Genomic DNA, 26541 nt, shown 5'->3' on the forward strand with positions numbered 1-26541 from the left:
GGGCGGTTATCTGCGAATGGTTCAAGCCCATTGTTGAACTCAGGGTCCATCGGCCGTCACTGAACCAGACTATTCTCCCCTAGAAGCGCCCAGACACGCTTCCAGGCGCCCGGAATCCCCTAGCCCCCATCCATCCTCATCCTTCCGTCCTCGCGACAAAGCCAGGGGGGGTGGGATGCCTGAAACCTGCCTGGCCAGGGGATCGAAAGTACCGGAGCGACAGAAAATCAGAGCCAGACTGAGGTAGAGAGAGTCGAGAGTCGAGAGTCGAGATAGGCGTTCGTTGGCAGAAGACCCGGCGGGCTGTCGGTATACGTACGGTAAGGCCGTGACGCTTACCGCCTTTTCGCTCGAGACCAAAAATAATCCCAGCCCAAGCCTCGATTACTGCGACTATCGTCAATCTTCTTCCAAGGCTGCCCGTCCATTGGGCACCCAATAATGACAACCCCGTCGGGCAATTCGCCTGAATGTCCTGGGTTGATCTCGCGCTTCGATGCCGTCTTCCACTTGACAGTCATGGCGGGGTTGACCGCATGGCGGGGTATTCGTCGTCGGCGGTCTTATGTAATCGCTCGACCGACCTGCTCGTACTCGTTCTCATTCTCACCGGCTGAACCGACCGTAATTGTAGTGGGCAGGGTCCATGAAGAGGTGCATTCTTCCCATCTGGAGCCACTGCTGTGTATGAGACCCCGAGGACACCATCCTCGCCGCACAGGTCCATCTGGACCGGGCATGGAACGTGGTGGAAAGCCCTGGCAGCCGCATGAATCATCGAGAGGCGTCCTTCCGCCTTCTGTTTTGAGAAGGGCCAGCCCAATTAAATATTTCTCTCCGGTGATCCACCAGTCCGCCCTCTTCGCACCCGATCAACTTACCACTCTGCATACGGCTTCTACACGGCTTCTTTTGCATCTCAACTCTGTTTCATTCTACCCCAAACCAGAACCCACCCGCAATAATCTCGAATCATCATGGACGCCAACATGAACGGTCTCCTGAAATGGAGCATCCAAAACTCCACCAACCCCTCCGATCCCAATGCGCCCACCAACGGCGCAACGGACCCCTCTCGTGGTCTCACCCCCGAGATGATCTCGACTCTCCTTGGTGGCCCCTCCGATGCCGATCTGATGAAAGCCGCCATGGAAGCTCTGCACTCGGACGAGGTCGACCTGGAAAACAAGATGATCGCCTTCGACAATTTCGAGCAGCTGCTCGAGGGAATCGACAATGCCAACAACATGGAGCCGCTGGGCTTGTGGACGCCGCTGGTCGAATTGCTCCGACACGACGAGGCCGATATGAGACGCATGGCGGCCTGGTGCGTAGGAACGGCCGTGCAGAACAACGAAAAGGCTCAGGATAAGGTACGCATTCGCCCTGGTGTCATTCCCCCCTCCAGTGTATAAAGCACAGAGCTGACCCTTACCGATCTCTATAGCTCCTCGTTTTAAACGCCATGCCCACCCTCATCTCCATTGCTACCTCGGATTCCAACCCCGCCACCCGCAAGAAGGCCGTCTACGCCATTTCCTCCGCCGTTCGCAACTACCAGCCCGCCATGGATGATGCCGTGAAGCATCTTCCCGAAGGATATTCCCGGGAGAAGGTTGACGCCGGAGATATGGAGGCTGTGGATGCGATCATGGACAAACTGCGAGCCCACCCGGTCCAAACGTCGGCGTAAATGGTCATCTTGAATATATAGGGTTCGTTGACTTTCGATGCCTCGGCGTGGTGCCATAGACCACCCAGAACAATCCCGTCCGGGGTGGGAGCACAAGTCCGTCGAAGGATACAGGCAGATCCGTCCGTTTACTGCCAACCACAAAGCAGCCACATCTGGCCCGGTGATGGTTTGGGGAGGGGTTGACCTGAGACGGCCGGTAGTGACGCTGTGAATTCCGGTATGCCGCGATAGGCTGCCATTAGGGAAGCAGCCTTCCCATTTGAAATCCTGGCGTTCGCGCATGTCTAATTAGACGACATATCATTGGGGGTTGTCACTTCAGTGGCGCCCTCGAGCAGGAAGAACATGTCTACTTCGAGTATCTAAAATAGACGAAGATACAACAATTTATAAGTTGCCTACATGATGCACCTGTCGTGCGTAAGTTTGAGTGCCGCACGGTACACATACATATCCCACAGCACCCACGTAGATTACTGCCTTTAAAGTTGGTACCTTGCATGGTCTGCTCCCCACCGCAGACTTGACTACGGATTCTAGTCCCAGCCCTTGCCTTTCCAATCCCCTCAATTACACTCGCCTCGAGAATAAGTCAACACGCTCGTTTTGATATTTGACTAGAAATTCTACCGATGGCTAGGGGGTGGATCTAGAGAGCGTAACAGACGAAGGGCCCCGACCAATCTCTAGAAATGCCATCGGCGACAACAAATAGGACAAAAAGACCACACAAAAGAGCCAATCATAAGGAAATCTCGTAACAATAGAGGCAGGCGTAACGTGAGTCAACCCACTCACAACGCAAGGTTGTAGGTGAAGTCATCTTCTATGTTCTGGGACACCCACAGGACAACCGAACTGTAGGGGGAGAGGGTTGAACGTCAGTTTGAGACCGTCGCGTTTAGAAAGAGCGAGGGAGCGAGTGGATTTACCTCAGCATGATGAGTCCGTTGGCAACAACATTGGCAATGCCAAAGTAGAGGGTCTGCAGCGGGTATTGTTTGATGAGGTACTTGAGAACCATGACGGTCTGCGGATCATAGCGCGAGGGGTTAGATCTCATCATCAATTGCTGTTCTCCCGGCCAAGCAGAGTCCGGAAGGCAAAAGAGGGGAGGGAGAAGGGGGCACCTACCACACTGCCAGCCAAACCTCCTGCCAGAAGTGCGAACCCAAGGAAGAGCACAAAGCGCGCCTTCCAGGCGACTCCACTTCCACTATAGCTAAAGCTGTCGGCCTGCAGACGCGACTTCTCGATGGAATTGATCACCAGCATGCCCAGGGCGGAGCAGATTCCAGGAATCCAGTCCACGAACTTGACGTGCACGGACGAGCCATTCAGGGAGCTGTGGGAAAAGGCGGCGGCGTCGACAAGGAAGAAGAGACCTAGAGAAAACTGAATACGTTGTCAGATTAGCGGGAGGTTGATCTTCAACGATACTTTCGAGGGAGCTGATAAGCTTACCAAGGCACCCGAAGTATAGACGCCCGCATTGCGAACGGTGGAGTTGTTGAGCCACTCAGGCTTGGACCAGCGGAACAGGCGGTTGTTAGAAACTTCCATTGCGGCTTGATGTCTCCGGAAGGCTTGGGAGGGTGGCAGGTTGAGATGAAGCCTGAGATGTGGTCGAGAGAATCGGTCGGGTTTAGCAGCAGCTGTCAGGGCGCAAGCCAGCATTACTTATGAATGAGGAATGGAATGATGCAGCCGGTCCTCCGGCGTTCGGAAAAACCACCCGCCGCATCACGGGGACGATTCACTGCGTCATCACTCGGCATCTTCCGTTAACTACCTACTTCTAGACAACGATCCTACAGGCAGGGCTTATGATCAAAGGGAACCGGCCATATATTCACTAGTTACTTGTTGTATTTTTAGTCACCTCTCTGATTCGTAAAGTCATGTCGCATTTAGCTGTGCCAGACAGTATTAGTTTTCCTCGCAGAACAGTCGCAGGAATTCATCGATATAGTTCATCGCCTTCCCCTTGTCCAACAACGACGGCAAGATCTTCGACTGGTCGCCATCGGGGAGTGGTTCTTTCAGGTATTTTCGCAGTGCAAAGGTGGAGGCGCGGTAGGTCGCATGGTACATTGCCTTGAATTCATCTTCGTCCGTACCAGGGGCGGACGTGGGCAATGGAATGCCATCCGTGGTCAACCGAGAATCCCTGTCTTCTCTATGGGAAGTAATCGTCTCCGGGGCGTTTTTGCTCGAGGCCCCAAAGCGGGATGAGGCCCGGTTGTATCCGTATAACCGCATACATGTTAGAATAGTGCGTGTGATGGTATTCTTGTTGTCCAAAATGATGGCCTCGGCATTCTTTGGAATCGACAAAGGTTTCCGTTTCCCTTCAAAAGATAGCAATGCCGGCGACGAGTCTCTCTTTTCTTTGGCGATGGACTCGACAAACGGATTTGGCGTATTCCTCCGCGAAGGGAATTCACGCGCGTGGCTCCGGTTACTGCTTGGTCGAAGATGTTCCGCCCGAGGCTCCAAAGGCTTGCCAGCGAGCAGATTCGTCCCGACCGAGAGGGAACGTGACCGCTGCGATGCGATGCGATCCAACGCTAGACCATTGGTTTCTTCAGACTCCTCTTTAACTCGACGGGTGTGTGGTTGTTGAGAAGACTGGGAGACCGAGTGCGCCATCAATTGGGACACGGCCTGGCCACCCTTCTGTCGTACCTGTCGGTGGTGTTGCGCAACCGTTTCAAAAAGGGTTGCAACTCGCTTGCGTTTAGGGCTTGGGGATCGGATGTCAGGAAGAAATTCAGCTGATCGCCCGTCTCCAGCCAACACCCCCGTCTGATCCGGAGACGGAAGACATTGTGCTTTGGAGACGAGAGAGGCGGACAGCGGCGTGGCATAGATCCGCAGCTCCTGTCGAATGATCGAGGGAGCTGGTTCACGAGAGGCTGGGGAGGATGATCCAGGCGGAGTTGGAGGTCGCCCGAATGATGCCGAGCTTGATAAGGCGCCGTGAACCAGTAGATCCGTCGTGGTCGACGCTGAAGCTTTCGCGTGTGCACTGCTACCGATACTGACAAGGAAACCTACAGGACACTGGACAGCTTGAAATTTATCCAAATCCTCCTCCTCTAGCCAGACTCCGCCTAGAAGCTTTCCTTTCAGCCATTGGGACGTTTGAAGGTCAGTCGTATGCAATTCTAGGCTCGGGCCAACTCTCGCATATAGTGGTATTAACGCGGGATTTACAAAACATCGGAAACTGAGGGTGCAATCCCTTGAAAAATCCGATTGCCAACTGGAAGATCGGTCGATGAGCTGTAGACCTGGGGTTGTCAGTTAGCCCGGCACTCGATCAACCCTTGGACTGTCGCGTGAGACCTTACCTGGGAGTTGGGACTCGCTGTCTAGCACAAGGGCTCCAGACCAGACATTCATCGTAATATAGTCATTGATCTCACACTCACATTTTCCGGCAGGCAATTTATACGATCGCAGGGGCAAAGGCCGACGCGAGCGACAGAGTTCTTGACCAAAGGAACTTCCATGACGCGCCGGCGAGGGAAAAGGCGGGCGCGGAATCACGTGATGCCATACGCGGCCGGCGGAAACGCATTCGGTCACACCAGCACTTGAGGGGCAGCAAGACAGGACAACCCCGAATATCATATCGCCAACTTGCTCTTATCGCATTGCTGTGGTTACTGGTACATGCCATTGCGCCGCCGAACAAGAAAACAAACATCAAAAAGGCTGGATGGAGCTCATAGAAGGAAGTATGCAGAACTCCGAGAATAGATCATAGCAAATGGCAGGCTCGTAAAAGGGATCATTGTTCCATAAATATAGATATAAGGGCTAGCGTTAAGGGGAAAGAAAGGTTGGATGTCAATAATCCACGGAAAAGAGATGACCGGTGAGAGAGTTCCAGAACACTCTCGGGCCTCCTGAGTCGACTGTCTTCCCTCCCATCGCAAATCAGAATTCCTCCTGTTCCTGGAAAAACATCGAAAAACTAATGATGGTCCCATAAATCAAAAGACCTCCAAGAATCGACATGACCATCGCGGGAACCTCGATAGCTCCGCTGTGGGCCAAGACAGCGGGCAGAGCTGCGGCAAACGTGGGATTAGCATGGGCAATGACGGATCAAGATTGAAGATGGAAGAAACTCCAGAAGCAGCTGGTTTGGGCCGATGCCATGGCATCGAATGCAAAATGCAATGCGCCCATGCTGTCGAGGCCTACCGCCGGCAATTCCGGGTGAACTTACCAATACCCATCAACACCAGGAAGCCCGTAAGGAAACGGCCAAAGTCAGCTGCCGCATTGCCGGAGCTGTCCATGAAATCATCCGGATTGGCACATCGCGAACAGATCCAGTTGGGAAGGGGCGCGACGACGTAGGTTGCGACGACAATCAACGGCAAGAAGTTGTGCCACAGGGCGGATGAGAGGATGACGAGAAGGAAACCAATGGCAAGGACCTAATCCAAGAGACAAACAGGCGTTAGCCACTGATGTGTGTTGACAAAGACACCGACTGGAAGGTGCATACGAATGAAAGCGCGATGATCGTTTTGAGTCCGGCCGTCATGACTGCGGGAATCCAAGGGCCGTCGAGGTCCAACGATAGCTAATAAAGGTAGTAGAAGCTTGGGAGGAGACAATGACACAGAAGAATCCGTTTCACACAGCAGTGGCAACAACAGAGGTGATCCGGATGCGAATGCAGCGACCCGTCTGCATGGAGGATCAAGAGGAAGGCAGCGGTAGTAAGTTGTAGTCAGTCAGACATACGTAGGAGGAGTGACGTTTGGCGGGAAGTTGCCGCGAGGTCAGCCTCAGGCGCCAGGGCAACACGGCAGCCAGACACGCAGGCACCGAGGCATCAAGGCACTAAGGCAGCTGACCGGCCGTAACGTAATTACAGCGAGCGGAAGGCACGTCAGTCGCTCTCTGCCTGCTCACCTCCAGCTGCGTCGCACCTCTTCCCCCGTCCATCGTCCTGCCTTTCTATCCTCCACCCCGCCTAATACGAGATCATTCGTTGCTCTGAACCGCCCTCCAGCTCTTCTCTTCTGTGTCCTCATCCGTCGCCATGTTCAGGAACAACTACGACAACGACGCCGTCACCTTGTATGATCCTATCTAGCTCCTTCCGCCCTCTGCTCCCCAGCTTCCCAACCAGCTAGCTAATTGCCTGTGCGTTCTGCACTATTCGTGACAGCTCCCCCCAGGGTCGGATATTTCAAGTAGAGTATGCACAGGAAGCAGTCAAGCAGGGTTCCGTCGTGGTGGGATTGGTCAACAAGACACATTCGGTCCTGGTTGGCTTGAAGGTGAGTAAATTGATCAGAATCAACTCGTCGATGGCTATGATAGTGCTTCGGCCGCCTGAAAAGAAGAAAGCATTTCGAGCATTTCGCAAAGAATAAGAGCAAAGAACGCTGATGCCGGTCCCCTCCCCTCTAGCGAAATGCCGAAGAGCTCTCCTCGTACCAGAAGAAGATCATCGAAGTCGACTCTCATATGGGCATTGCGATTGCCGGCTTGGCCTCCGACGCCCGCGTGCTTTCCAACTACATGAAACAGCAGTCTCTCGGCTCTCGAATGACCTACGGTCGGCCCATCCCCGTGGACCGCATCGTCACCCAGATTGCCGACCGCGCCCAAACAAACACCCAGCAGTACGGAAAGCGACCCTACGGCGTTGGTCTGCTCGTGGCTGGAGTTGACGAGGCCGGGCCCCATCTGTTCGAGTTCCAACCGTCGGGCATGATCCACGAGATGGTGGCGTGCGCCATCGGGGCTCGGTCCCAGATGGCCCGGACTTACCTGGAGCGCAACCTGGACCAGATCTCCGGCAGCTCCCGCGACGAGCTGATCACTCACGGCCTACGGGCGCTCAAGGAAACCCTATCCCAGGATAAGGAGCTGACGATCGACAACACCTCCGTCGGCGTGGTTGGTCTTGCAGGAGAGGGGGCCACGGGAAAGATCGAGAGCTTCAAGCTATACGAGGGTCAAAAACTGCTACCGCTCCTGGAGGCCCTGGAGCAGTCGGATTCGAGCGAGACGAAAGAAGGCGAGGCGACGATGGAGGTTGACTCATAAAGATTTAAATACATGTCCGTAGCTTACGAATCCTGAATCCTTTTGTGTGTGTTTCTTTTTTTTTTTTTTTCCCTTTCCCCCAATCTAGCTGTCTATGTTGGGCATGGGTGATCGATCCCTTTTCTGCCTGTCGCGGATGTCACCAATTGGCATAAATTTATTGAAAGTCTCTTTATTTCTAGCTTTATCAGATGATGCTGTCTATGGCGGGACAAACCCGCATTGTAAAAACGCAACGCCGTTGTCCAGATATTCACTCATCGGTCCAGTCCAGCTGCATCCTGCCATTGCTGACCTGGTACCCAATCAGTCGCGGCCACACCTCGGCGACGGTCTTCGCCTCGACCAGGATATCACCGTTCGCCTCCCCAATGTAGCCCTCGCGGACGGCGTTCTTGACCCAGGTCAGCAAGCCGTCCCAGTACCCGTTGATGTTGAGCAAGACGACCGGCATCTGGTGAATGCCGAGCTGGTTCCAAGTGGTCATCTCCATCACCTCCTCGATAGTGCCGAAGCCGCCGGCCAGCGAGACGAAGCCGGACCCGGGACCTCCCTCGCGCACCTTGGTCGCCATCAGGCGCTTGCGCGTGTGCATGTCGGCGACGATCGTCGTGATGCCGAACTCGGACTCCTGTAGCGACGACTCCGAGCCCGTGAGCACCCGCTCGGCCTCCTTGCCGCCGGTCATCGTCGTCGCATCGTCGCTCTTCTTCTGGTCGTATCCTTCCTCGACACGCACCAGCGCTCGTGGAATGACGCCGTGCACGGCCTGCGGGCCCGAGAGCGACACCAGCGTCCGCGCCACCTCGCCCATCAGGCCCCGCGTCCCGCCGCCGTAGACAAGGTGGACGTTGTTCCGGTGGAAGTCGCGCGCCAGAGCGCGGGCAGTCTCCATGTGAGCGGGGTCATTGCCGGCTACGGAGCCACAGCTGTACGTTGAGAAGTGTTAGTCACTCGATTGAGGAACCTCTTGGATGATCGAGGGTAGTGGTGGAGGGGCACCACGCGCTGGGAGAGGACAAAAGACAAAAGACCAAAGATAAAAGACAAAAGACCGAAGGCGGGGAGGGACGAAAGGGAAGGCAGAAACTTACAAAACACACACCACGGCGGGCTTCTCGTGCTGGGGAGTCGCCATCTTGCACCGGTTCAGTTCAATGGAATCGTCCAGGGAGCAAATGGTAGAAATGGAGAATGGCTAAGTAGGTCTGTACTTGGATCGAGGAGGGAACCGAGGAAGAGAAGGAACCAACGGGGACTCAAATACCAACTGCATGCCAGTCCAATGACTCATCTTCGAGCTGCCCGACCTTCAATTCGGCTGGCAGCTTCCTCTACCGGGCCTCCATGCGGCATGCATATTATATAGATACGGTGGAAGGTGCCGACATCCAGAATGAGCATTCCTTTCGCTACTTGGGCCTGAACCCGGAAGACTCCGTCCGCGTGGCCCGCAACGGACGACGTCATGTCATGCTCTGGCATTCCAAACCTTTATTCCTTCTTCGCTCAGGGTATCATTCATTAACAATAAGTATCTCACTAGCGGTGCATTCAGCTGCCAGCTTTGGTCTTCTTTTTGCGCAATTTACCACTCTCCTCCGAGCCAGTCGCCCCCATGGTGGCCTTGTCTGGGAGTTTCCCCGGCGTGTCCACCTTGACTTGTGGCGTCACAGCTCTTCCTGGTACACTACTTGGACGGCTGATGTTCGACGAGGGCTTGGGCGCCCCGAGTCGGTCGGCATCCCCGGATTTGGACAGGATGAACGACCCCGGTTCTCCAACCAAGGGACTCTCATCCATGAACTCGTCTCCGAACTGGGAGAGGAGAGCGAACGACTCTGCCAGGGTGATCGTGTCTTGGAGCCCCGAGCTGGCATTGCTGGCTTGGCCGCCCACAAGCGGGTTCTTGTTAGGATCGGCCTCGGGCAGAGGCGTGTTCTCTTTGCTTTGTTGAGAAGGCACTCCAGGGTCGGTAGACTTGGGTACGGGCGGAAGGTAAGTGTGTCCGTGAGACGGCGTGAACGTTGGTAGTGTGGATGCAGTCTTGAGGAGACTCGTGAGAGAGGTGACGGAGGATAGCTGGTCCTGGTTAGCTAGGCAAGCAAGCGCTGGCTTAGGCGTAGCACACGTACAATGCGATTTCCCACAACGCTGGCCACCGATGGAGCCATGTAGATACAGTCACCCATCACAAAGTAGGTCGAGAGGATAACAACGTCGTCCTCGAGACCGGCACGCTTTTGCCTCGTTTGTTTCCGAATCACCCAAACGTTGGACGGCTCGTGGGCGAACTGAGTGTCAGACTGTGCTGCCGCTTGCAACGGGTCATAGGCGACGACGAATTCCAAGCCCTGCATGGTTTTCAACCGCGCTTCAAATGCATCCCGAGTTTCCACAAAATGGCGCAAGGCTTCGTTGTAATTCGCCTGGATAGCCAGGGACGCATTGTTGGAGGTGGGATCGAAGAACGGCGATTCGGCAAAGTAGAAGAGAACTGTGCACCAGGAAGTCAGAGATCCCTTGTATCAGTGCAATGCGCATAGGAAGCCGGCCAAGAGGGTTGATCATACTGTTATTCGAGTGGAGATAACCCCCCATCATCTGGACATGCGGCGGCGATCGCCAGAGGATCTCCTCCATGGAGGCATCATGATTCCCCGCCATAGGAGCAGCCTGCGTCCGGAGTGGGACTGAAAGGGCGGATTCGGGGGGTGGTTAAGGTGGGATTGGGGCAAAAAAAGACGAGGGAGCAAAGAGACCAAGACAAAGCAAAGCGCCTCTCCGCGGAGCTTCGAGGTGTTTGGCTGGTTTGCACCTCCGCATCCCGCCCAAGTCGAACTACAAGAACCACCCAGAGAGAGAGAGAGAAACATACGATGTGACCTGCTGGTGTATATGTATATATGTCTTGCTCTAGAATCTAATCCAACAAACGCCCGATTTCAAAACCATATCGCTAATATGTTGAATCCGACTGTATGCCGTCTATGCTTAATCTCAAGATACATGTCGAGTACGCAACTGTTGAAAAGCGTTGCGCGGAAAAAGCCTGGGCTGAACAAAAGAATAAACACTGCATATCAGATCCCTTTACGGATGCAAGGGCGCGAAGATGCCACAGACCGTTCGAAGTTTGGTCAGCATTTCGTCCCACTCGCCCTGCGCGCTACTCAGGACAGTCACGGCGCCACCGGCGCCAATCCGCCACCGCTGCTCGTCGCTCTGGTCATCAGCACAGGTGAAGGCGGTGCGGATGAGGACCGAAAAGCTGCCTCCGCCTCCCAGGTCAAGGAAGCCCATGACCCCAGAGTAGATGCCCCGCTTGCGGTTTTCGATTGAAGAGAGGTGCATGCATGATCGTTCCTTGGGGGCCCCCGTCATGGAGCCGGGAGGAAGACATCTCTGCAAGGTGGTAAGCCCGTGAACGGACATGTTCGAAGACTGGATCTGTGGCTTGTCGCGCACGGTGAACCCCGGCCGGCTGGGGTCGACGGTTCCTTTGACGTGTGTAATCATTTGATAGACCCGTCCGTGATCTTCCACTTCGAGGAGCTTTTCCACACGAACACCTCCGGAGCCGCAGATACCGTAAAGGTCATGGCGGATCAGGTCTGCAATCATCAAGTTCTCCGCCATCTCCTTGGTCGATCCGAGGATCTCTTTGGCCTTCTCCAACGTCATCTCTTCGGACTTTCGGACAGTGCCTTTCATGGGCTTCATTTCGAGTGTGGATGTTCGATCCCAATTGAGGAAACATTCGGGGCTGCTGCTCACGATTCTGGCTCTACCCAGTCTTGCATAACCGCTGAATGCTGCGGGATTGTACCGCCGCAGTCGCTTGTACAGTTTCCACGGGAATACCGCACGGCCACTCTCAGTGGAGAGGGCAGGCAGCTTGACGGATGTTTCGCAGCTCAGACATAATTCGTATGACTCGCCAGCCTCCAGCTCGGCCTTGCAAGCATCGACTTTGTCTTGATAAATGTGTTGGTTCGGATACTGAATCACAGCCTGCCGGAGAATGGAGTCCAGAAACTCCGACTCATCAGTGACGGCGGCGGATGTCGCAGATGTTTCCACCGGAGAACTATCCCTCAGCATTTGCAGGGTTTCGTCGAGCCAACCTGTGGGGACCTCGTCATCTTTTCGTGTCGATTGTATAGTGATCTGACTCGTCTCCTTATCAAAAACAATGCTTCTTTCCGTCCATAGTAGGCTGACATCCGCAGGGTCTTCACCTGAGAAGTCGGTTTGCCCTGTGTGATCTCTTTCTAAATCGTGATTCTTCGGTCGAGCGAGACAAGCAAGCCCAAGTTCGTACGAAAAATAACCCAGGAAACCTCCCCAAAATGGAACCGTCCGATCACCCAACCGAACCTTTTTCATCTCCATCAAATATCTGAGGAGATCCCACAGCTGAGTGACGGGCAGCTTCCTTTCCACCACTGCCCCTTTCTGTTCTGAGGAACGACGAGGGCAAGAGGGATCCGGCAGCTGTTCCAACATCAACTTCTCGGTTTGGGTATAAAACTCTAGCCTCCAGCTAGACGGGCTCGGTACCGAAATGACACTGAATCTATCGTTAGACTGGAATAAGACCGTTGGCGAATCTGGCGCATTTAATTTCTCGCAAATCATCTCTGCATCCAATTTTCCAGCCGGAAGGGTGCGAAAGGCAGCATGTTCAGAGGTGGACGCACTCCAGTTCAGCATCGTAGAAGCAATATCTGGAAGGGAGGCGATTCCACTCGACGGCTGAACAATATTACCCGAAAGAGTCCCGTAAACCCTGCGTCCATTCTGTTTGTTGTGGCTGAGAGCCATCTCCCACCATCTCTTCAGAAGCCTGCTGCAGACTTGGCGATCTGACTTGCATGATTCCGGATGGAATTGCACTCCCCAGAACGGCTTGCTCTTATGGCGCGTAGCCATGGGGATTTGCGTCCTTGAACGAGAGTCGTCTCCCTCAACAAACAGCCATGCTAAGAATTTCAAGTCGGCGGAGCTAGGCTTCTTTTCTTCGATGCCGTCGTTCGAGGGCGAGCCGTCCCATTTCGCGTACAACGAATGATACAGAGTGACCTCCACATCCTGGCAATCCGTGAAGATATCCTCCTGCGTCGTGGCAATCTGACGGACCTGACCGTGGAGTGGATACGGCAACCGGCCGATAGAGAGACCATGATGAAGACAGAGGCTTTGAAATCCAAGGCAAATGCCTAGGACGGGTAGGATGTCAGCGTCGCGCAAGTTCCATATATCATTCATGATCCCGATGTCTGCCGGGACGTTTGGATCACCGGGTCCTGGACCCAGGACCACCGCTTCGAAGCGTTGGAGATATTCGGCCATGTTCCCATCGGGCCATTGCGAGTCAATCATCATGACCGTCACCTTCACGCTCAACACTTCTTCCAGCATGGCCACAACATTGTAAGAAAACGAGTCATAGGCATCAACATAGAGGATGTTTTTGCGAGATCCCAGCCCTGTGGACAGGGAGGACTCATCATGACCTAGTAAAGGAGCCATATCTAGATAGATATCCAGGAAGCAAGCTTGCGCCTTCAACAGTGAAGCCCACGTGGGGAGCCCGGGAGATTGGGATTTGAATGAATGCTTTTGCGTCCCGGGCAAAAAAGAATTCTCGGAATAATCAAAGAGGAAAAAATGAAAACCCTTTCAGCCATTCACAGTAAAGAGGCGACTGAACAGGCCATGGGAGAACGTTATCTGGACCAGCCCGAGAGCGTGGAGGTGGCGACGGTTCCACTTGGCAGAGTAGTCACAAAGCTTTTCTCTTGTCGCGTTTAGACCCGCATGGTGCAGCTGAGGAACGAGAGAAAGAAGAAAGAAAGACGTAAAATATATCCAAGCAGCGACTTCGGGCGACAGATAAATAAAGAAAAAAAAAGAAAGAACGAAGAGCGAAAGAGAGGAATGCAGTCTGCGGGGTCAACGAGGAAGGGAGAGAAGAGGAGAAGAAAAATCGCGGCGGCGGAACGGCAGGCAACGGGAGGGCAAAGCTTGGCTGCTTCAATAGTTGCATTTTGGCATTACATCCAACATCACCAGGGGAGATCCAAAGGGGCCAAAAAATAGAAAAAGAGGAGAAAAAAGAGGGGGGGAGGAAAAGAAAAGAAGAAGAAAATCCCTCAACTCATTAAGCTGAAACTCAATAGCATAAATAGGCCTAACAGTGGTCAATCCATCTCTCTATATGTACACAACACCCTTAGAACCTCCAACATCAAGCAACAAATATGCCGTCTTCATATTAACCGCTGGGGGCTGCAGTCGATACGTTGCCCGCGGCCAGCTTCGTGGCGATCTTGGGAAAGTATTGCGCAACGAATCCTTCCCTGTAGAGTGCGTCAGCAACAAGCGTCGATCCATCAAGGGGAGCAGGGGTTCACCGTACGTGTAGAAACTGTGGGCAGAGCTGTGGTCGCCCACCAGATTGTGGGCGAGTTCGTGACAGAGTATCACCCACCAGTACACCAGGGCGTCGCTGCGGTCGGCGGTCGAGCTCTGGAGCAACTCTTTCTCGTGTAGCTGCTGGAAGTAGAAGTAATTGCAGAAGATGCTGCCCCCTCGGTTGAAGGCAATCGTCTTTCCGCCGGGATCGTAGAAAATACTGAGACTGTTCGCGCGCAGAGAGAAGATGCCCGCGCATTCGATCAGAGTCGCGGCGAACACGTTGATGCCGGTGCTGTTCTGGGCCAAAAAGTTCGACCGGTCGGGCAGGGTCTTCACGAAGAGCACATTCATCCCACAGGGAAGAGTCGCTACGAATTCCAAATCATGACTCGGTCGCTCGTCACAGTAGGACTTGGATTCGGTGATCTGGTTCGTCTCGGGCCGGCTATAGAGCCCCGACGATCCGTGAGGCCGACAGGCTTGGACTGCTGACAGCAGCTCGTTCTGTAAGCGATGCGGTGAGCTGACGGTGACCGGTTGCTCAGGGCGCGACTTCTGCGGGTCCTCCGGCGAATATGGAGGCGGAGGAGGCGTCGAGGTATTCGAGGTATTCGAGGCCTCCGAAGGCGCCGGCTGAGATGGCTCGCTGTTCAGGGGATTCCAGCTCGATCGCCCGCCCTCCAGTCCGAGGCGTTTACTCCAGTTGGCGAAGAGCCCTCGAGGGCGCCGGTCCTGGCCAGCCTCCGAGCTGTCCGGTGGCCCGCTGGGGCCGGTGATTTCTTTACTGGATGGGGAGTCTGGAAAGTCGCCCGGCATCAGAGATGGCGGTTTTTCCTCGCTCTGTCGTCGAGTCCGGGTCTGGGCTTCGGCGCGTTCTTGCGCCCATGCAGCCTCTCTCTCCTGAAGCCGTTGTCGCTCCTCCTCCAGTTCTTTCTGGCGCCGATCTTCGGCCATGCGTGCTTCGTGGGCCTTTTGCTTGAGAATGCGCTCCACGTTGTATCCACGCGCCTTGAGCTCCAGCAAATCGGTCTTCATTAACATCTCTAGGGTAAGAATTGAATGAAGCTTCGGACGAACAAGGATAAGATGCACGAGGGCCTGGCTGATCTCGTAGAGATTCAATTTGCCGGGACAAACCCATAAGCACCAGGATCCGGCAGGCTGGGTGATGATGGCACTACGTTTCTGCGTATGGGAAACGCGACGTCCCCGGAGGGAACGGGTGAGTGAGATAGAGTGTGCCACCTGTACCTGAAGATTCTTATCGAGCCATCGAACATCGTGGCGGGTAGAGTCGGCGGGCTGATCATGAAGAAAGAGCCGGCAGCGTTCATTGACCAGCTTCTTTAATTTGGCTGCTGGCTGCTGGTCGGTGGCAATTGAACCGCAATGTGCTTGCTTTTCAACGAGGCTGCTTAGCGGCGTCGCCCCCAGTGCAATGTAAAAGTTCTCGAGCGCTTCTTCTTGCGGTGCCGCCAGGATATGTTCTTTGAATAGGTTGAAACTCTGGAAATCATCAACCACGACGGCGTCTCTTGCAGCAGTCAACTTCCACTCTTTGATGCTTTGTTCCTCCTCCTCATCGTCGTCGGATCCATGGGTGGCCATTTTCCGGTCCTTTTCCTGGGCTAGAGATGAGATATCTCGACTAGCAAAAAGGAAGGCGGATCGTTTCATCTCGCTAAAGAGTTCTCGGTCTCTTTTCAGCACAGATACATTCTCCGCCAGTGTTCGGAGCAGTTTGAGGTACTTCTCCGAACTTTGCAATGCAGACGATATTCTAGCAGGCTCTCTGACGAGCATTTGTGCGAGCTCGGTCTTTGTCGGCTCCCGCTTTGACCCAACTGCCATCAAGAAGAAATTGGCCTCCTGTCCGAAATCAACGAAGTCGAAGATTTCCCGGTAGTCTTCACCCTGCCCGAGATAGCAAAGTCTGGGTGCCACGCGCCGCGGGTTCGAGTCTTTCTCACCCACGTCCTTGGTTGAGATGGGGACTATCCTTGCATTGCTGACGCGATCTATGTCCCGCGCGCTGAGCTCAGACACGCGCCCAGCCAGGTATTTGAACAGTACCCTCGCATCTCGCTTCGTGGATGGGGGCTGGCGTAGCACAAAGTCCAGGCATTCTGTGAGGGCAGGGTGCTGCTTGACTCCAAGTTTCGAAGAATGAGCATGGAGGTCTTGACGTAAGATTCGGAATCCCAGCAAGGTAGCACCTTCGTCAGTAAAGCATTTGCTTGGAACACTGAGAACGCTAGTTCCTTCAACTGGTAGAAATGGAACATTGACGGCACCACAGTCAAAGGTTGCGTAGCCGTTGTTGTGATACTCGGAGATGTAGTACGACATTGCCTTTCCGTGGAGAAGCCAGTTATTATTCGCCGCTGCCTGTGCCATTATCTGCACCAATTCGGGAGCTGACGGGAAGCTTCTCAAGCCTAGCATGGTCAAAAATTTCCCTTCGCTGCTAGTAGCCTGATATCTTCCGGGCCACTCAAGTACAGGTAACCCGAGTGCTCTGAAAGAATCCTTGGGCTCAAAGAGCTCGAAGATTTTGTAGCGCCGGCGAGCAGAAGGTTTCGAGTCGCTAGAGTTGCCACCAAGCTCGGAAGTGCAGATACTGGTGTTCCGGAGTCTCTTGATATCATTTGCAGGGATGTCATCACGGACAGACGCCAGATAACGAATGAGGTCAACATGGCTCCATTTTTCTCTGCCGTGACCAGCACCTTCGGATGGTTCAGAGATGTCCAAGAGACGCTCAAAAATCACACCCAACTCGACCGTTTTCCGCACTCCAAGGGCCGCCAAAAACTTTTCCTTCACACTGTTGAGACCATGCACCACTGGGAGGTCATCAAACAACCGCACGGAAGAGAAATAGGTTTCCGCTGGCTGTTTCATACCGAGCCTCGTGGGAATTACTGTGTGCGGTTGCAGTAAGTTGACCACATTTTGTTTGGAGGGTTGACTCAATGGCTCCCAGTGTTTCGAAAGAATGGGCAGAACCTTCGCAGAGAACGACGGCGTCTGCGTAATATCTTGCTCCACCGCAAGAACGTTCCGATTCGCCGCATTGGTGACCAGCCAGCGAAGCCAGGGGACTATCTGAAGCTCTACCCAGCCGAAGGCTTCCAGTTCTAGTTTTCCGAGAGACTTCGTATACTTGAAAGGTATCACAGACGGCGCCACGGGCATATCGACGGGTATCTTCTGGGGACTCAGGTAGCTGTTTATATCTGCAAAAACGATTAACCGTATTGTATTGCCGCTGCTGTCTTCGTCATTTGCCACTGCGACACTCAACAGGCTCTGCACGGAGACAGAATCAAGATGTCCTGAAGCAGCTCTTCGACCCAGCCAGGAAAGAAACTCAACAACCTGATTTGATCGCAGCGTGCTGGCTTCCAATTCCCGCTTGATATCAGATACAGTGACGTCTGTCACCAGTCCAAAATCGGTCAGCTTTCTGACAAAGTCTTTCGCACCGCTGACGAATTCATCTGGCAAAACAGGAATGGAATCCATAAAGCTAAGATCCTTGGGGGCTATCCGCGCCTGGTGGCTTTGAATAACACCACATGTCGATAGCACATCTATTGAAGCATTCTTATTACATGTCCAGAATGAATCCTCGATCGTTTGTCCTAGAAGCGAAGACGGCGTTGACTCGCGGAAGACAAATTGGTTAGCGGTGTGAATAGCCTCGGGTAGCACGCCAACGACATCTTCCTTGCGAATTTTGGAGGTCTTCGAGGATTGGACCTTGGACTTTATCGAAGCCATTTCTGCGGACCAAGCAATTCGACAGACAATCCCCGCCGCCCTCAGCATTTCCAGGTTCCACTTGCTTATGTAGCGAGTGTTGAGATCTATGCTTTCGCGCTCAACAGTTGGAATTACGGACGGAGCAGATATATGCGCGTTAAGACCCGTGGTTTGCTGCGTGGGAAAGCCTATAAAGACTCGTCCAGCCTTAGATGGAAGGATAGAGGCAAGAACCTCTGACTGGGACCCTGCCAGCCCAGACGCAACGCTTGTATCGTATGACGGAGTCAGCACGGCAAGCGTTGAACTTTTGGGCGGAGGCTTTCGAGTAGCTCGCTCGAGCTCGTTGCTCAGAGACTGACTAATAGAAGATTGAAGGCTTGCGGTGTTTATGTGTAAGAAGACCGAGGCCGTTGAACTACCGCTCAAGTCCTCGGTGCTATTGACTAGCTCCGGGGTTTCGGGCTTCGCAGGCTTCTCTGGGGTATTTTGACCGGTAAGCCGCGAGAAAAAGGTCCGCAGAGAGCCTGCCGTATCCCTGAGGCCCTCGCGAAACACGCTGGCATTCGGGTTCCATTCAACAACTCGCATCCAAGAGGCATCGACTTGCGCGACTTCTCGCTTGACATTCATGATCTTCATCAGGCCTTGAGGTGTCTTTGTCTCGATGTCCCGTGGAATAGCAAGACTGACGCTTGGGGCAGTCTTTTTTGTGAGTTTCAATAGATTCCAGTCATCTAGCCATAACTCTATGCTTTCAAGACTGACAAATGTCAGGCTGCTGGACAAAAATTGACATAACTGCATGAGAGACGGGATGGGGGATGTGTCATTGCGATAATCCAGGACGAATGTCGTTTCAGGATTCGAGGTGTCGTCTAATTGTAATCGGCGGGTAAAGAGCGCATTCCCTTTCCAATAGAATGCCATCGCGTCTGTTCCAGACGATACAAACGGCTCTTCGCAGTCATCGAAAACACTGTAGAAACCAACTCCGAACGCGCCGATCTTTGTCTCGTCGGGATTTCCATCTGCGATTCGTTTTAGTCGTGCCCAGTCTTTTTCGCTGAACGGAAGACCGTTGTTTGAAACCAAGAGACGCTTCAAAGTGTGATGGGAGATTGTATGCTTGAGTAGTGTCGTATCGTCGGCTTGGGATGGTAAAGGAACAGTTGTAGATGGTAGGGTCTCAAATTTGATCGTGACTTTAGTTGCGTTCGCATCGGCGGCGTTTTGGATCATCTCTCGTAGAACCGTCCTATTCGTGCCAAGTCAGCGTCCTCCTTCTCCACTTCCTGCCTGCCTAGGGTCTCCTGTATACCATTTGCCGGAATATCGAGCCAGGACCTTGGAGATCAACCCCCTTGTGTCCACCGTGACAGCCTCCTCGTCGTTCCCCGAGCCCATCGTGCGCGCCTTCAGCGCATTAAAGTCCAGATTCGGTGCCATCTTGCGACGCCAGCTCTGCTCCGATAACGAAATATTGTGTATGCAAGTCTTCGCTTCTCAGTGCAAGACAAGACCCCAAATTTGGGTCAGACTAAAGAACTCCGGTGAGCCAGGCAACGTTCGTAGTAGACAGTACGTCAACAGTAGGAATCCCACGGGCTGGGAAAGAAACAAGAAAAAAGAAAACACGCTCAGAAACTTAGAAACGAATGCCAAGAAGAGATCTAGAGAAACCAAGAGCCAGAAAACCACACAACACGGTCATCATGACTCGATGCTGCTGCTGTTGACGACGGAGAAGAGCGGAGAACCAGCGATGTTTATCGGCTTATCGGGCGGCTTATGTAAGGCGACACTTGGACTAGACGAGACGAACCGCATCAACCACCATTTGCTCCCTGCCAGTCCGTCGACTTGGTTGGGGCTTTTGCTGTTTGTCCAGTCCCGGTTCCTCGACTAGCCTTCGTTTTCATTTTGGTTCTCCGTTTCCTTCCTCGCATGATTTCCAGGACCTCGGGCACCCCTGGGAAGCAGTCCTGAGCAGTTCGCCGACTGTCTCCGCTCCGCATCCTTGCCGATGACAGGATGGGTGTTGACCCTCTGTCCCCTATTGCGCCAGTGCGCCTTAGGGCGCTGCTGCTGCCGGTTGGAAAAATCAAACGCTCGCGGTTTTTGAGCTTCGCCGCAAGGCTTCAGGCCGAAAATGTCGTTCGCTTAGGGGATATTAGTCCGGATGCGCGACCCAATCGAAGTAAGCACCAACGCACTCTTCTTGGAACGGAGGGTGTTGGGAAGCTTGATGCCCATGCATTAAGCCGTAACAAGTAATTGACTGATCGTCGCGGTAGATATGTTCTCGCCATTAGCATTTCCTACGGGCATGATTCTCTACGACCTTTCCTTCTCCGTGCCCCCGACGTCGCATCTTGAGCTGTTCCCCTTTGAGGTCTTTCGCGAACCCCTCGTTGTCATTGCGATTGCCGATGGAGCAGAACTGAAGGACCAAGAGGATGGTGATAAAACAGAACAAGTCGGCGAGCTTCCCTCCCCCGCTGAACTGGGCCAGCTTCAACAGGAGCTGGAGGTCGTTCGGGAGAGACACACAAGGGCCTTGGTGCATCAGCTCCTTATCTTTGATTATCAGGGAGTTGACAAGCTCTCGAATGGACCGGACGACATTCTATGGGTCCCAAGGCCTGAGGCGTCCAAGGCAACTACGATGAAGACTGTCTTGTGCGATATCACCTCGCTGCTACTTTCGGAATTGGACGAGTTCGCAAAAACCATACAGAACATACCTTCGATCGAGTCGCCTAAGGCCTCCTCTTGGGGCCCACAAAGAGGTCCGGATCTACGCCCACGTCCTACGGATAGGTTGTTTCATCGTATGACCATGCCTGCGCACCTTCCCTCCAAACCGAACGGTACATCTGAAACCCCTGTCAGCTCTAGCCAGAGCTCTCCTGCTCCCAGCGACTATGAGACCCCGACGACTTTTGACGAAATTACACGGTCTATACAGCTTTCAAACCGTGCTAGCACGTTTGGGAAACCTAACTCCCTACCCTCATCTAAGGAACATAGTCGTGACCGAATGTCTGTGAGCAGCATGAGTGCTACAGATCGGACCAAGAACCGTATCAAAGGGCGTACTGGCGTCGTCGTGGGGACACTTTTCCTTCAGGCCGGGCGATGGCCAGACGCTTTAAAGGAGCTCGTCGATGCGGCATCGAATGCTCGCGCAAGCAGTGATTACGTATGGCATGCCAAAGCCCTTGAGTCCATTCTCCTGTGTCTATTAATGTTTGGCTGGGCAGGACTGGACTTCCAGGTATGCAATGCGTTCTGTCCTCGCCCTCGTGTCGCTTCCGTGGCCTCTTCAACAACCACTAATCACTCAGTAGATCCCTCCCATCTGCTATCCTGTGGCCGATAAGTCCTCGAAATCATCCTTCAACCTGGACTCAGGCTCAGGGCAATCCACGCCCGGGAATCGTGTGGTTTCCCTTCAGAATTTGTCAAATCTCCTACCGGATCTGTCTAATAATATAATGAACCTCTATAACCGTGCAGCGAACATCACCGACGAACCTCTGCCTCAACTCGTTTTCTCGGAAACAGTGATCCGCTTGGCGAGAATACTGGTGGCTGCGCGCATTCGTGATGGTGCCCTGGACGATAATGCTTTGAAACATATTGTCACAAATGAGCCTCTGGTTCCCTTGCTCCGGCCCGAACGTCCCCGTGGGCTGGTCATTCTGCGCAAATCTGAAATTGCAAACTTTCTTTTTCGTGCTCTGCCACTGTCTCCTGGGTCAGATCTACCGGCAACAGACTCTATACCTATAATAATAGGGGTCGTCTCCGTTTTGAACACCCTGGATCTACCAAGGAAGAAGGCCTTCATTTTGAGAGAGCTTTTGTCGATCATGGTGCCGACACTTGTTCAGGCTCGTAAAATCGGCGCAGCCGAAGTAGGCATTCATCCTGCCGCCGGCCTAGCTTCTCTGAGTGAGACCGCCTTTGATATCAACGCCCTTGATGTCGGTCCCGGGAACATGGAAGAAAGCGTGCGTTCTCTTCTTGCCTCGATAGGGGAGATCTACGGGGTGCAGCCTTCCTCGTTCTATGAATGGGAGAGCACCCGCTCTTCAAGAGCCAGCGCTCCGGAGCCGGTTCCTGAATATGATTCAGTCGCCTCAATTGTTGAGCGATCCTTTAGGCATACCGTCCTAGATAAATATGGCGATCTGAACCTGAAAGTTGACGTTCTTAGAGCCTGCATAAATTCGTGTGAAGCTCTCCCAGATTTCGGCGGTGTCCTCCGCTTTACCGTGGAATTGCTTCAAACCATCCGTGGAGATCTCATGCTTACTGAAAAACAATACACACCTCCGTACTTGCCCCACGACGAGCAGGTTCGCCTTCTGAACAACATTAAGCGCACGGTTGGCGCAGCCAACAAGTTAGGGGCATCGGGTCTTGAGGCGGAATATTGGGACGATTTCTTGGTCCGTGGAATCCAAATGCTACCTTTACCAGACCCCAAGAAACCAGTTCGCCGATCCAGACCAGAGCTTGATGCGGTGACCGTGAACAAAGAAAAGTCAACAAAGGACCCATTCTTGTACAATCCTTTCTCCAAGGCAAACAACAAGGCCTCGGAGCTCCTTATCGTTGCTGGGGAACATGCCGCATTCCAAGTCACTCTTCAAAACCCTTATGAGTTTGAGATAGAGATCGAAAGACTCCGGCTTGATGGCGAAGGTGCGCCATTTGATGCTGTGGCCGAATGGATAATTCTGCCTCCACTCTGCCTGCAACAAGTCACCGTCTTTGGAATGGCTCATGAGGAGGGCAAAGTGAACATCACCGGCTGCATTGTTAAGGTTCGGCATTGCAGAGAACGAAAATTTCCCATCTTCCAAAATTGGTGGAGACCAGAAGCCGAACAGAAATTCAAACGGATTGGATTGGCGGCCAAGAAGCCCTCGATGGACCGCCCTCTCTCCTGGAGCTCAACGACGTCGAAAGATGGGAAACCGCTTCCCAAAAAGGGGCCTGAAACCTCGTCCTGCGATGTCAAAGTGATCGGCCAACAGCCGTCTCTTGTCATTGAATCTCTCTCACTATCGCAATCTGCAGTGATGGTATTGGAAGGCGAGCTCAGTTCCTTCAAGATAACACTACGGAACACGTCATCATGTTCTCTCGACTTCATACTTTTTACTTTCCAAGATTCCACAACGAGGCAGATCCAGTCGGCCTTAGGCAATAAAGATCTATTGCCAGTCGAAGTTTATGAGCTCGAGCTCAAGTTATCCAAGCCGGCTTTGCAATGGCGCCGAGAAGGTTTGAATCCAGGTGATCACACCATACCTGCAGGTCAAAGCGCCACATTCACCATTGACATCATTGGGAAAGCTGGCCTGCAAGACACTACAGTGCAGATTGATTATTCCTGCGTTGGATCTTCTCACGTGGAGCTACCGGATGTGTTTTATACTCGACAATTATTCGTGCCGCTCACCGTTACAGTAAATGCCAGTATTGAAGTGGCCCGCTGTGACATACTACCCTTCAGTGCGGACTTTGCATGGTGGAATAGTCAAGATGCCGACTTCAAAACGGAGACTGCTCAGACACACCTTGCTCCGTCCTCGCATCTGACGGACGATAATTCTTTCTCTCCGGTGCTCTCTCACCTCGTTCAAGGCGCTTATGGGCCGGAACACTGCATCTTGCTTCTTGACCTCCGCAATGCTTGGCCGAATCCCTTATCGGTGACGCTACAGGTGAGCGAGCAGCCAGTGACCTCTCCAATGCAAGAACCGGATGAATCCGGCGCAAAGGATGACCGATATTCTGTGTTTGGAGAACTTCAGCCCGGCCAGCTGTCTCGTTTTGTTCTTGTCCTACCTCGTGTTCACCTCGACAATCCTCATGCTTCGATACCGCTCCTTAATACGGGAGTCAAGAGACAGTTTGTTGTAAGTGCCAACAAGCTTACATTTGAGGGTGAGGCAGCATCACGCGAGGCCTTCTGGTATAGAGAGGAGCTTCTCAAGCGAGTGAGCGGTTCCTGGAAGGAGAGCCCTATCGGGCGCCAGGGGACGATTGACCTGAGGAACTTGCGCTTTAACGCAAGAATGGTGGATGCTTTCCGGCTCGACGATGTTGACATGACCTTTTCATTGCGCCCGTCCTTTGCGGAAAACACATCCGCCGACGAAAAAGACAGTGTCACCCAAACTGGACGGTCAAAATACCTGGTCCAGACTGATGAGATGATGAATCTTACTGTCACCATCCGCAACCGCTCCTCGAGATCTATTCACCCACTCCTGCGACTCCAACCGAGTCTTCGCCACCAGCCTAGCAATATTGCCCTCGATCTATCGCGACGTCTCGCATGGACCGGTATGTTGCAGCAGGTCTTGCCTGTCATACATAGTGGTGAGAGTACGTCTGCCACAATCGGGGTGACTGTCCTCAGTAGGGGCGAGTATGAATTTGGAGCCACCGTGGAGGAAGTACGACTCCTGAAACCTTTGAATGGGAACCGGAACTCTCTTCCAGTACCACACACCTTCCATGATGATGACCTGCCTATCAAGGATACATTCGGAGCAGATGTCGCTAAGAAGCGGCGCATCTGGCATGCTAAGGAGACGTGCATTATGGATGCGCACGCGTAAATCTCACCTGATGAAGGTTTGGACTCTCGACTTGTGGCATCTTAATTGACGACGGGACCGATGGGCTCTCGTGCCAATTTTTTTCGGTACAGTATATATGACACGGCTGCATCACGAGGGATCTTCGTGGCGGAAGAGGAATTTATGATTCTCATGAATGTTATGATGTCTGTTGTGAAGAATACGGAGTGAAGTTGGCGGTCATCCTAAGCGAGCTTCATTTACGATGCCGTGACAAACTCGTCTAGAGGAGGTGTAAATAGACCGAACTTAAAGGCATTTGTCTCGCAGAAACATATAGACAACCTTATCAGATTCTGGTGGTTTGTATATACCCACAGGACGTCAATTGAATGTTTTATAAGCCTCGATCTCAATCAACCACGTGCAGGCATTGCAAATTCCTGCTAGTCTAGTAATTGGATGATGGAATTCCGACCTCAATAGGCGCGAGAAAGGTTATACTAACACCAAAGGGTCACGATAGGCGCAGGAAGAAGAGCGCGTGGCTCATGGTGCTGCTCTGCAAGCTCCTGCACGGATCATGTACTGGGCTATCCGAGGATTCCCGGGAAATTCAACGGAACCCGAAGGAGAAAGTCCCCAGTGTGTTGAGAGACAGTCGGCTTACAGCCGGCATACATCATTGGCTCAGGTGGCCGCATCACCTTCTCTTTCGTGGAGGTTGGAGCCCGAAGACTGGTCCTTCACAGGCGAAGGACCTTGCTGCTCTCCCTGGGGAAAGCTGAGGTATTTCCAGTCCTCGATCTCCTCGATGATGCATTTCAGCCGATCTCGGATGCTCTCGACGGCGTAGGTTCCCAGAATAAGGCGAAGCGGTGGATAGGAACAGTGTCCCAGCTGCCAGACCAGATTAGCGGCTTTGACAGCACTCGCAGGTTGCTTATCGCCTAGCCACATCAACATGCGCTTTGCATGCGCCGTAGGGGAGGTGGCCGTGTTGTACGGCTCGCTCGGCGGTTTGACGAGGAAGTGACCGTACAACGGTAGAGGCGATGCGAGGTCGAGATCGGGATTAGTGGCCGTCAGCGCAGCGACGGGGTCTGACACCAGGTCTCCGACATCGTCACGGCGCATATGACCAGGCTCGACGAGAGTGGTCTTGATGTTGAAGCTGTCCACTTCGTAAAGCATACTCTCCATGAGCCCTTCAACCGCGTATTTCGAGGCGCAGTAAGGGCCTAACCCCGGCACTCCCAAGGCGCCCGACGTCGAGCTGAAGATCAAGTAGCGGCCGGTCCTTCGCTCACGGAAGTGCGGTAATGAGAGTTGAATCATGTTCAGCGTGCCGGTGAAATTGGTCTCGAATTGGTCGCGGATGTCATACTCATCTTGGTCTTCGCATGCGCCGATTACTCCGTATCCGGCGCAGTTGGCGATGATATCAATGCGACCAAACCGCTCGATGGTGCGCTCGATAACTCGCTGCACTGTCTCGCGAGCCCGTACATCACACAAGAGACCCAGGCAGTTTTCATGCTCCTCTTCCAACTTCTTCATGTACTCGGGGCTATTCTCGAAGGTGCGCCCAACCGCGGCGACAAAATCATCCCGGGATAGAGCGGTCTTGACCAACGAGCGGCCCATGTGGCCAGTGGCGCCGAAAATCTATCACAATGAGCAGCAAGTCAGAACGCCATGCCCGTGTTCCATGGATCTGAGCTGGGGGGGTTATCATACCAACCACACAAGCGGCTTCGGGGGATTCTGGGGGCCTGGTGGGTCGGTGGTCGAAGGAAGAAGGAGCTTTGGCTCTCGCGCCCCGGAGCCCGAAGGCGACGAGGCGTTGGGCTCCATCAAAATCGAGACTTCAGGCTTGAAAGCTGCGGCAGGTTCAGGACGGATGGAGTCGAGGTTGAAGTCGGCCGCAGAGGAATCTCCGCAATGGGAAAATCCGGG

General features: G+C 53.4%; 10 protein-coding genes across 10 annotated transcripts; 3 read left to right on the forward strand and 7 right to left on the reverse strand.

Annotated features, from left to right (window-relative positions):
- Positions 1-635: 635 nt before the first annotated feature.
- On the forward strand, positions 636-1920 carry fes1 (Hsp70 nucleotide exchange factor FES1). The gene is made up of 2 exons (XM_024849280.1): positions 636-1373; positions 1448-1920. The coding sequence occupies exons 1-2, from the start codon at positions 978-980 to the stop codon at positions 1691-1693; spliced, it is 642 nt and encodes a 213-aa protein (XP_024704792.1). The 5' UTR covers positions 636-977; the 3' UTR covers positions 1694-1920.
- Positions 1921-2176: 256 nt separating this feature from the next.
- Positions 2177-3366, reverse strand: P170DRAFT_437072 (UPF0220 family protein). The gene is made up of 4 exons (XM_024849281.1): positions 3161-3366; positions 2831-3091; positions 2629-2726; positions 2177-2554 (listed from the first exon to the last, which is right to left on the reverse strand). Exons 1-4 carry the CDS (start codon positions 3257-3259, stop codon positions 2491-2493), a joined length of 522 nt encoding a protein of 173 aa, XP_024704793.1. The 5' UTR covers positions 3260-3366; the 3' UTR covers positions 2177-2490.
- A 259-nt stretch (positions 3367-3625) lies between these two features.
- Positions 3626-5104, reverse strand: P170DRAFT_357549 (uncharacterized protein; the record flags this gene model as incomplete). The annotated part of the gene is made up of 2 exons (XM_024844223.1): positions 3626-4992; positions 5053-5104. 2 exons carry the CDS (start codon positions 5102-5104, stop codon positions 3626-3628), a joined length of 1419 nt encoding a protein of 472 aa, XP_024704794.1.
- Positions 5105-5292: 188 nt separating this feature from the next.
- Positions 5293-6481, reverse strand: P170DRAFT_437073 (Vps55 family protein). The gene is made up of 3 exons (XM_024849282.1): positions 6225-6481; positions 5940-6153; positions 5293-5778 (listed from the first exon to the last, which is right to left on the reverse strand). Exons 1-3 carry the CDS (start codon positions 6261-6263, stop codon positions 5645-5647), a joined length of 387 nt encoding a protein of 128 aa, XP_024704795.1. The 5' UTR covers positions 6264-6481; the 3' UTR covers positions 5293-5644.
- A 272-nt stretch (positions 6482-6753) lies between these two features.
- pre5 (proteasome core particle subunit alpha 6) lies at positions 6754-7830 on the forward strand. Its single transcript, XM_024849283.1, has 3 exons — positions 6754-6805; positions 6897-7008; positions 7142-7830. The coding sequence occupies exons 1-3, from the start codon at positions 6768-6770 to the stop codon at positions 7781-7783; spliced, it is 792 nt and encodes a 263-aa protein (XP_024704796.1). The 5' UTR covers positions 6754-6767; the 3' UTR covers positions 7784-7830.
- A 206-nt stretch (positions 7831-8036) lies between these two features.
- On the reverse strand, positions 8037-8921 carry P170DRAFT_475784 (LOG family protein; the record flags this gene model as incomplete). Its single annotated transcript, XM_024853288.1, has 2 exons — positions 8037-8712; positions 8878-8921. The coding sequence occupies 2 exons, from the start codon at positions 8919-8921 to the stop codon at positions 8037-8039; spliced, it is 720 nt and encodes a 239-aa protein (XP_024704797.1).
- Positions 8922-9337: 416 nt separating this feature from the next.
- Positions 9338-13318, reverse strand: pabA (aminodeoxychorismate synthase pabA; the record flags this gene model as incomplete). The annotated part of the gene is made up of 5 exons (XM_024844182.1): positions 9338-9865; positions 9919-10280; positions 10357-10476; positions 10662-10669; positions 10881-13318. 5 exons carry the CDS (start codon positions 13316-13318, stop codon positions 9338-9340), a joined length of 3456 nt encoding a protein of 1151 aa, XP_024704798.1.
- A 624-nt stretch (positions 13319-13942) lies between these two features.
- On the reverse strand, positions 13943-19706 carry P170DRAFT_408841 (histidine kinase-like ATPase domain-containing protein). The gene is made up of 3 exons (XM_024846747.1): positions 19296-19706; positions 14208-19232; positions 13943-14148 (listed from the first exon to the last, which is right to left on the reverse strand). The coding sequence occupies exons 1-3, from the start codon at positions 19421-19423 to the stop codon at positions 14064-14066; spliced, it is 5238 nt and encodes a 1745-aa protein (XP_024704799.1). The 5' UTR covers positions 19424-19706; the 3' UTR covers positions 13943-14063.
- Positions 19707-20008: 302 nt separating this feature from the next.
- On the forward strand, positions 20009-24643 carry P170DRAFT_456124 (TRAPPII-specific subunit TRS120; the record flags this gene model as incomplete). The annotated part of the gene is made up of 3 exons (XM_024851595.1): positions 20009-20174; positions 20272-21254; positions 21328-24643. The coding sequence occupies 3 exons, from the start codon at positions 20009-20011 to the stop codon at positions 24619-24621; spliced, it is 4443 nt and encodes a 1480-aa protein (XP_024704800.1). The 3' UTR covers positions 24622-24643.
- Positions 24644-24823: 180 nt separating this feature from the next.
- Positions 24824-26503, reverse strand: P170DRAFT_408849 (SDR family oxidoreductase). Its single transcript, XM_024846748.1, has 2 exons — positions 26323-26503; positions 24824-26250 (listed from the first exon to the last, which is right to left on the reverse strand). The coding sequence occupies exons 1-2, from the start codon at positions 26437-26439 to the stop codon at positions 25273-25275; spliced, it is 1095 nt and encodes a 364-aa protein (XP_024704801.1). The 5' UTR covers positions 26440-26503; the 3' UTR covers positions 24824-25272.
- Between the last annotated feature and the right edge of the window lie 38 nt (positions 26504-26541).

Source organism: Aspergillus steynii (assembly GCF_002849105.1).
Source record: "Aspergillus steynii IBT 23096 chromosome Unknown P170scaffold_4, whole genome shotgun sequence".
Taxonomy (NCBI): Eukaryota; Fungi; Ascomycota; class Eurotiomycetes; order Eurotiales; family Aspergillaceae; genus Aspergillus; species Aspergillus steynii.

Coding starts and splice junctions, on each gene's coding strand:
- fes1 (XM_024849280.1), top strand. CDS start 978: ATGGACGCCAACATGAACGGTCTCCTGAAATGGAGCATCCAAAACTCC. Junction 1,374..1,447: donor ACGAAAAGGCTCAGGATAAG/GTACGCATTCGC, acceptor CGATCTCTATAG/CTCCTCGTTTTAAACGCCAT.
- P170DRAFT_437072 (XM_024849281.1), bottom strand. CDS start 3,259: ATGGAAGTTTCTAACAACCGCCTGTTCCGCTGGTCCAAGCCTGAGTGG. Junction 3,092..3,160: donor TCTATACTTCGGGTGCCTTG/GTAAGCTTATCA, acceptor CAACGTATTCAG/TTTTCTCTAGGTCTCTTCTT. Junction 2,727..2,830: donor GAGGTTTGGCTGGCAGTGTG/GTAGGTGCCCCC, acceptor TATGATCCGCAG/ACCGTCATGGTTCTCAAGTA.
- P170DRAFT_437073 (XM_024849282.1), bottom strand. CDS start 6,263: ATGACGGCCGGACTCAAAACGATCATCGCGCTTTCATTC. Junction 6,154..6,224: donor CGATCATCGCGCTTTCATTC/GTATGCACCTTC, acceptor CTCTTGGATTAG/GTCCTTGCCATTGGTTTCCT. Junction 5,779..5,939: donor CCTGGTGTTGATGGGTATTG/GTAAGTTCACCC, acceptor CGTTTGCCGCAG/CTCTGCCCGCTGTCTTGGCC.
- pre5 (XM_024849283.1), top strand. CDS start 6,768: ATGTTCAGGAACAACTACGACAACGACGCCGTCACCTT. Junction 6,806..6,896: donor GACAACGACGCCGTCACCTT/GTATGATCCTAT, acceptor TATTCGTGACAG/CTCCCCCCAGGGTCGGATAT. Junction 7,009..7,141: donor CGGTCCTGGTTGGCTTGAAG/GTGAGTAAATTG, acceptor CCTCCCCTCTAG/CGAAATGCCGAAGAGCTCTC.
- P170DRAFT_408841 (XM_024846747.1), bottom strand. CDS start 19,423: ATGGCACCGAATCTGGACTTTAATGCGCTGAAGGCGCGCACGATGGGC. Junction 19,233..19,295: donor GCTCGATATTCCGGCAAATG/GTATACAGGAGA, acceptor TGGCACGAATAG/GACGGTTCTACGAGAGATGA. Junction 14,149..14,207: donor TCTGCCCACAGTTTCTACAC/GTACGGTGAACC, acceptor CGCACTCTACAG/GGAAGGATTCGTTGCGCAAT.
- P170DRAFT_408849 (XM_024846748.1), bottom strand. CDS start 26,439: ATGGAGCCCAACGCCTCGTCGCCTTCGGGCTCCGGGGCGCGAGAGCCA. Junction 26,251..26,322: donor CGAAGCCGCTTGTGTGGTTG/GTATGATAACCC, acceptor TCATTGTGATAG/ATTTTCGGCGCCACTGGCCA.